The sequence below is a fragment of the Copadichromis virginalis genome, linkage group LG12, assembly GCF_057382275.1.
Source record: "Copadichromis virginalis isolate Kocher_CV1m ecotype Utaka linkage group LG12, C_Virginalis_male_GT1.1, whole genome shotgun sequence".
NCBI lineage: Eukaryota > Metazoa > Chordata > Actinopteri > Cichliformes > Cichlidae > Copadichromis > Copadichromis virginalis.
Genome location: NC_140629.1, coordinates 40,540,937 through 40,549,663, shown reverse-complemented (window position 1 = coordinate 40,549,663; position 8,727 = coordinate 40,540,937). Strand labels below are relative to the sequence as shown.

Sequence of the window (8,727 nt, the reverse complement as noted above, 5' to 3'; positions counted from 1 at the left end):
CTACAGATTACAGATTACATGCCCCAAAATGTATTTTGTAACGTATTCTGTTCCGTTACTCAATGAGAGTAACGTATTCTGAATACTTTGGATTAGTTAATATATTACCTTGTTTTTTACAACTACATGAATGTCCTATTGCTGTGTGATTTATTACTATTACTGAAGGTTACTCTCCACACCAATACCAGCTAGATGTTTAAATCTTAATATAAATGAGTAACAGTAGGTGGACATTAGGTAAGGCTGTACTTTTTGCAGCGATCTCGTATAGAAAACTATTCGGCGTGTATATACAGTGGGGCAAAAAAGTATTTAGTCAGCCACCGATTGTGCAAGTTCCCCCACTTAAAATGATGACAGAGGTCAGTAATTTGCACCAGAGGTACGCTTCAACTGTGAGAGACAGAATGTGAAAAAAAATCCATGAATCCACATGGTAGGATTTGTAAAGAATTTATTTGTAAATCAGGGTGGAAAATAAGTATTTGGTCACCTCAAACAAGGAAAATCTCTGGCTCTCACAGACCTGTAACGTCTTCTGTAAGAAGCTTTTCTGTCCCCCACTCGTTACCTGTATGAGTGGCACCTGTTTGAACTCATCATCTGTATAAAAGACACCTGTCCACAGCCTCAAACAGTCAGACTCCAAACTCCGCCATGGCCAAGACCAAAGAGCTTTCGAAGGACACCAGGAAAAGTATTGTAGACCTGCACCAGACTGGGAAGAGTGAATCTACAATAGGCAAGCAGCTTGGTGTGAAAAAATCAACTGTGGGAGCAATCATCAGAAAATGGAAGACATACAAGACCACTGATAATCTCCCTCCATCTGGGGCTCCACGCAAGATCTCATCCCGTGGGGTCAAAATGATCATGAGAACGGTGAGCAAAGATCCCAGAACCACACGGGGGGACCTGGTGAATGACCTGCAGAGAGCTGGGACCAAAGTAACAAAGGTCACCATCAGTAACACACTACAACGGCAGGGAATCAAATCCCGCAGTGCCAGACGTGTTCCGCTGCTGAAGCCAGTGCATGTCCAGGCCCGTCTGAAGTTTGCCAGAGAGCACATGGATGATACAGCAGAGGATTGGGAGAATGTCATGTGGTCAGATGAAACCAAAGTAGAACTTTTTGGTATAAACTCAACTCGTCGTGTTTGGAGGAAGAAGAATACTGAGTTGCATCCCAAGAACACCATACCTACTGTGAAGCATGGGGGTGGAAACATCATGCTATGGGGCTGTTTTTCTGCCAAGGGGACAGGACGACTGATCCGTGTTAAGGACAGAATGAATGGGGCCATGTATCGTGAGATTTTGAGCCAAAACCTCCTTCCATCAGTGAGAACTTTGAAGATGAAACGAGGCTGGGTCTTCCAACATGACAATGATCCAAAACACACCGCCCGGGCAACAAAGGAGTGGCTAAATACTTTTTTGCCCCACTGTAAAACAGGTCCGCGGCTCTGAACCGTAGTAAAGGGACCTCTGGCTAATACGTCGGGTTCGTGTCGGGCTCATAGCTGAAAAATAGCTTTACTTTGTTGTCTGGGTCGACTTTGCTAGCGAGAGACAGAGAGAGGCGTTGAAAGACTCCAACGGAGCTTATTGTTTCAGAGGAAACACGAACACAGCGTACAGTCGAGTCTTAATAGCTTACTTACAGCTGGACTACACTGCCCACGAGGCTACATTCTTCAGGGCGATGCCTGTAACACTCTGCCTGTTGCCTTCTTATTAAGTCATTTTTTGAACAGTAATTTTTAAAAATATTTCTTCATGTCAGTATGCGGCCACATGTAGAGGTGACGTGGGCCGTGAGATTGAGACACAGACATTGTACTCTGTTACTCACCAACACTGGTGACGCTTCAGGCTGTTCCTCCGTCTCAGAAAGAAAAGTCACTTCTCTGCGTTTCTCTCTGAGCGGCTGTCAGGTGTGCTTTACAAGTTGAGCTAAAGAACAAAGGTAGGCGTGCACAAGTGTGTGCGGGGCAGCAGGCAGCTGACAGTTCCTGTTTTTACCTGTGCTGCTCCTGCTCAGGGACATTTGTAGTGTGAAGGTCAAGTTTGGCCTCATTGCATGTAAAACTATGGGCTCAAAATGTGGTCATAAATATTTTGTACTTGTAAAAAAGATTTGTGTGTGGACTTAGAAAAAAACCCTGCAAGTTACAAGTACGGATTTTGACCCTATTTTTCTTCCTTTCATCTGATTGGTCCATGTCATGTCAATCACAAATGTAACAATCCAATCAGAGAGCAGATGGGTTTGGCTGTCGAGGGGCGCTTTTTTTGAACTGCAGGTCTTTGAAGGGAATAAATGCCCTTTTACATGCCAACCCAGCGTTTTCCTTCATCACCACGAAGGAAAACAGTCTGTGGTCGTCCGAGTTTGGTGATTTTTGTGTCACAGGACTACGTGTTTAATACAGGGACTTCCACAGCCTTTTCAACAGCGCTGCGGACCGCGGGGGGGGGGCGGTGTTTTGTAAATGACAGTCTTCATCACAAAGTTTTCTTCGTTATGAATTAGCATACATGTTTTTATTGAACATTTGAAGAACCAGCAAAAAAAACCAGAAACTCTTGTAGAGGACATAAAGTCAGAGATAGAAAAGACAAGGAGCAGGTGCATCTAGTACAGGTAGAGCTGCTGCAAAAACCCACAGAGCCCAGCAGCCAGCGCAACAAATTCTGGATCCTTTGCTTTTAGTTAGCAGTTAGCATTAGCAGCACATCCTGCGTCCGATGTGAAAGGACTTTTATGCTGCGCACTGTGACTCACAGCAATGGTCCCGGGTCAGCCCTGACTTTGTGTTAAACTAATCCTAAAGTAATAATGTATTTCTAACCACTGATATACCACAACTTTATCCTTTCAACAGCTGCTGAAAGTTAGGGGACCTAGCTGCTATCGGATATTTATATAGCGATCCTCCAGCTTCAAACTGTATCACCCTTCAAGGACCTGCAGTTCAAAAAAGCGCCCCTCCGACAGCCAAACCCATCTGTTCTCTGATTGGATTGTTTAATTTGTGATTGACATGACATTGACCAATCAGATGAAGGGAAGAAAAATAGGGTCAAAATCCGTACTTGTAACTTGCAGGGATTTTTTGGCTAAGTCCACACACAAATCTTTTTTACGCACACAAATCTTTTTTACAAGTACAAAATATTTATGACCACATTTTGAGCCCATACAAAACCAGCTGATTGATGAACAACATCACACTACATGCGTGTGTGTGTGTGTGTGTGTGCGTGTGCGTGCAGCTCAGTCGTCTCAGCAGAGTTCAGTGCCAGACTACACTGCAGCATTAGCAGAATACTACAGACAGCAGCAGCAGCAGCCCTACCTGTGGAACCCCGCCCAGATACAGGTAACACAGGCGCCTTCTGCTTCACAGCGATGTCCTCCTTCCGTTTGTCACGACGGCTAAATGTCACTGTCACTTCCTGTCTCCTCAGGATCACTAGAGGCTCCTCCCTCACCGGCGAAGGCCTCGGATGGTTGTCGATGGCGTCCGAATCGGGGTTTCCTAGCAACGCTCTGCCGCTTCCTCCTCCTTTTGTAGAGAAAAACTAAGGATTAACTGAAAAATCACGAACTTTCTTTCTGTTTTTTAACCTTACAAAGTCGATATTTTGTCAGGCAGATGTTTTTGGACTAGCCTCCGGTCTCCCGCGGTGTAGACCTGGTTTTTCTTTGTTTTTATTTTTTATCAAACTTGAATTTCAAGATGTATCCGTGTGGCTTTGAACAAAACGAAATCCAGTATAATCTATATTTTGTCTAGTTTTATTTTCCAATAAGAAAACGGTATAAGGCTTAGCAGTCTTGAGTATGAAAATCAGATATTAATATTATTATTATCATTATTTTGGTTATGATAATGTTTTAAAGCATGCGTCAGGCTGTGTGTTGACTCAGTTTGTTTTTTATTTTGGCATCAAACCGTTTTAATGACATCGGATGGAAATGTAAAGTTTTTGTACTAAATCTGCTCGCTGGGTCTGTTTCTCCTAATTTTACCTGTTCAGTCGCCAACTTGGAGGTGCAATGATGCATTACTGTTTTCTTTTGGTTTGACCATAGCTCTTATTCTTGTATCTTTATAGTGATTTCTTTAGGTTTTTATGATGTAACAATGAATAAATAGCGACTTGTATTGCGTTGTCTAAAGCCAGATCTCTCTGTGGTCTAACGCTTTGTATTCTCACACGATTTAACCTCCAGTCACCGCCACATTTTCCTGCCTCCGCTTTTATGACCGAGTCTGGGAAGATAAGTTTTCTTTGAGTGAACTTTATTATTGTTGTTGTTGGTCGCATTTCTATTTTCTGATTTGTTTTTAGAGGAAATTTCAGGAGCTGATCAATGAAGTTATCGATTCCGTGTTAGCTAAACAAACGTGTGTGTTACCTCAGCTGTGTGAATGTTTCTGCTAGCTGTGCTTCGTTAGCTAAGTGGTGCCTGTTAGCTGAATGTAAGTAAATGGAAATGCTGTCCGAGCGCTACGTTAGCTGCTGTGGGGTTGTTTGTTTTTTTCTATGCGCACGTTACAAAGGCTAGCTGAATGAATGTGCTAACTGAACACCGTGCTTGTCTGTTGTGTGTTAACCAGGTGTCGGGTAGGTCTACAAAACCACGTTCCCAAAATTGTTCTCAAGATCATTTATGCCTAAGGTCACATGTTCCCAAAGTTGCTTCCCAGTTTCCAGGTTCCTAAGTTCTCAGGCTTCTTTGTTCCAAGGTTATATGTTCCCATTTTTGTTCCCTAGGTGCTTTATGGTTAAGCTAACCTCTAAGCCTCGTTTCCATCTCAGGAAGCGCTAAGCTTATTTCAAGTTCCCTGACATGTCGGGCAGTCTAACTAAAAGCCATACAGGGAACAGAAAATCCCTTTCACAGGTTCCAGCAGTCGTCACGTTGTGTGGCTAACGACTTACATTACGTATAGCTGTGGGGAACGTAGCAGTAGTGACTGTTTGGGAACTTGGTGTTACTCTGCGCTCGTGACGTGTTGCACAGACTGTAAATAACGACTAATAACATTTAACCTGATGCAGATCGTGGAGATTTTGTAAACATTTTAGAGGAAAAGTATATTAGAAAAGTAGAGCTGTACGGGATAATGTCTGAACGTGGAAGCATGAGCTCTCACACTGTTACTGCTAAATGGTGTAATCTGATGTGTTAGCAAAAGGCCAAAAACAGCGTTTCTAGGCTGAACGTCCATCTGTCTCATTCAACCGCATGACTAGCATGAACGAGTGACTCTGTAAATACGACTTTAATGTTCGTTAGCCAAACAAACTAGCCGGCTGCTGTACATTAGCTGTATGTTCTGTTTATATTAGGGCTGGTTTACACTTCAAAATAAATGTACAATTGTTTTGTTGCTGTTTTATACTTGCACAGATTGTAAATGTGTTTTTTTGTTTGTTTTTCAAACGCAGCCGGACTTTGAATCTACTGATTAGTTTCTTTAGCGTTAACATGCAGTTAGCAATAAAATTATTTTGTGCATAAATTCACATTCATTGATACTTTTTAAAAATGTGCTCATCTGTACATGTGCTACACTTAGCGTTAGCACTGTTGAACGTTATCAGCTAAGCAAGTAGTAAGGATTTAATCTGTGTGTTAGCTGAACGTTTAGCTAAACTTTGCGTGCGTGTTAGTGTATGTGTGCTAGCGCTGTGTGCTGTTATAAGTTTTGTTTGTTAGCTGAGCGTTTAATGAAAATGTGTGCGTTTTGGCTCACTTTGTGCGTCGGCTCGGCGCTGTGTGCGTGTTGGCAGAGCAGTTCTCTGAACGTTGTGCGTGTCGGACCACAGAGAGGTTTGTCTTGTCGAGGGAGATCTGGTTGTCGTTGAATCAGTGCTTCTGCTTCGTGTATGTGTGATGATGATGATGATGCTGATAATAATGACGATAATAATGAGTTCTCCTGTTCAGGGGTCTATTTAAATCTGTTATGAATATTCATTTTGTCGATGTGATGATATGGTTTGTGTAAATTTCCACTCTGGCGGGTGCTCTCCAGTTAAAATGTACTTTGTTAAAGATGATATTGTTTAATTCACGTGTCGTGTCTAACCGAAGCTGAATATGTGTTATATTCTCAAGACTGCTAGGCTAACTGTCTCTCTCTCCTCGCCTGTTCCCGTCTGGATGCCGCCACCTTCAACACGCCTGTAATTGGACCAGACGAGCTGAGCGTTGTCGTCGCAGGCGTGTTGAAGTCCCGCAGCTCGTTGTTGTGGCCCCTCCGAGGCGTGGGGAGCTATAGTGAAGGGGTTAACCCCCCCCCCCCCCCCCCCCCCCCCCGGAGTTGTTAACGGTGGAGCGGACGCCGGCCTGGTGTCCGGTTCTCGCAGCGTCTCAGGACCTGAACCGGACACGACGCTCGCTCCACTCTGGCCTAGAACTTCCCAGTCCCGATCCCGGTCCTGAAGGGGGGACGGGGAGCTTTTTGGTTTTATGGTTTCTGTTGTTTTTCTAATGGACAGACGTCCTAACTGTAACCTGCAGATTTTTCTATTAGATTCTATTGACAGATAGAGTTGTGTATGAACCCGAGCCACGAGACTGTCGGTGGTCGAGGATGATGATTAACATGAGGGTTAATAAATGGGCTCATTCTTTCTGACTGTGTCTTTGTGACGTGCATTCACATCAAACATTCAGCTGCTGAGAGCTGCAGCCACGTGACAAACCTGTTCATGTCCTCTCATGAAGTCTTCCATCTCTACATAAACCCGCTGCTTCCCTTTAATGAGTTCTGACACTTCTGATGCAAACCCAGTGCTGTAGTTCTGGAGCAGGTCTGAAACAGAAACCGCCCGTCAGTTTGTGCTTGGTGTTATTTTAGGTTCAGCCTCTTCAGATGGGGTCAACGTGAACGAGCTGCGGTCTCAGAGCTGCGTGGTGGACTGCGTGGACGGCCGCTGCTCCGGACAAGTCCTGCCCAGATGTTCTCAAACAGCAGTGCTGAGAGAGCCTTGGTGAGCGGTTCCCACAGCAGCCTGTAAACAAGCAGCAAACCATCCAAAAAACTTGATTCTGTTCATCTGGACGTTTTCTTCAGTGTTGGCTGACTGCAGGGTTCAACCTTATAAACAGGACATCTGCACAATGGCTGACACATGCAGCACTGATGAACAATGCTGCATCCGCCTCACAGCTCTGTGTGAATGCTTCTCATGGACATTGATCAGTGGACATAAGAATTTGCATATTAATGATGATAAACTGACCTCCAGCACAATGTCCTGTTCATAAGGTTGAACCCTGCAGTCAGCTGAGACTGAAGGAGTTACCTGATGATGAGGAAACGTTTCTCTCACTGACAACATCCAGAAGAACAGAATCAAGCTTTCCTTACCTGGATGACTGAGCGTGCATCAACACAACCAAGCTCATCGTTTCCATAGAAACAGCTTCCTTTGACCCACACTAGGCTGAGTTTGCCATATCTGAGCCATAACTGCCAAACGTGGCATCGATGTTTCTGCTATCAGGAAACTGATTTAAGGTTTACTCTTACTGACCTTAACACTCGTTGCTGTGCTGGAATCATCCGATCCGAATTGCCCCAAGTCTTCACATTTGAAAGTGAGAACTGTTGTGGAGCCAGTTCAGGGAATATAAAGCGCTCCCTCTGCAGTCTGTGCCTCAGCCAACCAATCCAAATCTTTCAGATGGATTTCAAACTTCCAGTTAAAACATGTTTGCCACAGAGGCGGACCTCCAGAACCTGCAACATTTAAAGTTTTCAGCCGGATGTTTGTGAAGACCCAGGAGGATTCCTGAAGCCATCTGAGGAAAGCTGGGACATCTTGGGTCAAAGCTGCAGCTCAGACTTCAGACATTTTTCTGTTCGTCTGTTAGATTCTGAATTTTCATTAGCTGGTGTGGAGTCGGTCCTCACAAATACATAGCAGCTCTTCTCACATGAAAAGTGGGAGTTATCATTTATTCATGTTCCCGGAGCGCAGACAGATGGTCTGAGTGACGGCCTGATGTCATCCATCATTAGGGCATTACTGTAATCACACGCCTGCAGATCCCTGGGGATCAATAACAGTGATCCATCAGGTCTGCAGCTCGAGGCGCCGGGCACCTGAGCAGAGTTAAAAGCCCCGCCCCAACACGGCCTCCTGCAGGAGCAACAAGTTTCAGAGATGGCATCTGTTTCACGATGAGCGTGACGAGACGGCGTTATTTTTGTAAACCTGAAGCTGACCGACAGGCGTTTGTTCCCACTGCGCTGAAAAGAGTGACAAATGTTTAAAGTGATGAAGATGAAGGGAAAAAGTGAGAGCTCTGTTATTACTGCCAGTGTAGGTGTACTCGTATATGTGCCTGTGTGGGGACTGTGGTGTCATTAGCGTCCTCAGGGGACCCTGCAGTCACTGAGTGCAGCACTTCAGTAATTATTCAGTATGAAACTGGCAGCTATCAATTCTTTTGGTAACTTATCAAAGAAATAGGACGTTTCCTTATCGTCTGATGACTTTATGGAACGTTTTAGTGTGCCATCCTCAGACACCTGCACAAGGGCCAGTATTTGAACACGTTTCGCGCTCACGGTAGAATCCAGTTCAGGGTCAGCGCCACAGTCCCCATATTGCATTATATTGCCGCGGGTCCTCACAGAGACAGCTGGACCGGCGTGAGTGTGTGCTGCGGTGCGGAGGAGAGTGTTG

At 44.7% G+C, this 8,727-nt stretch overlaps 1 protein-coding gene across 3 annotated transcripts in view; it reads left to right on the top strand.

Annotated features, from left to right (window-relative positions):
• LOC146697818 (far upstream element-binding protein 3-like) overlaps positions 1-6,665 on the top strand; it is a 27,816-nt gene extending 21,151 nt beyond the window's left edge. For all 3 annotated transcript variants that reach the window (XM_085476575.1, XM_085476576.1, XM_085476574.1), the window contains 2 exons: positions 3,286-3,392; positions 3,481-6,665. In XM_085476575.1, the coding sequence (XP_085332701.1) occupies positions 3,286-3,392; positions 3,481-3,489 (116 nt within the window). In that variant the 3' untranslated portion in view covers positions 3,490-6,665. The remainder of the gene's footprint in view (positions 1-3,285; positions 3,393-3,480) is intronic.
• The last annotated feature ends 2,062 nt before the right edge of the window (positions 6,666-8,727 follow it).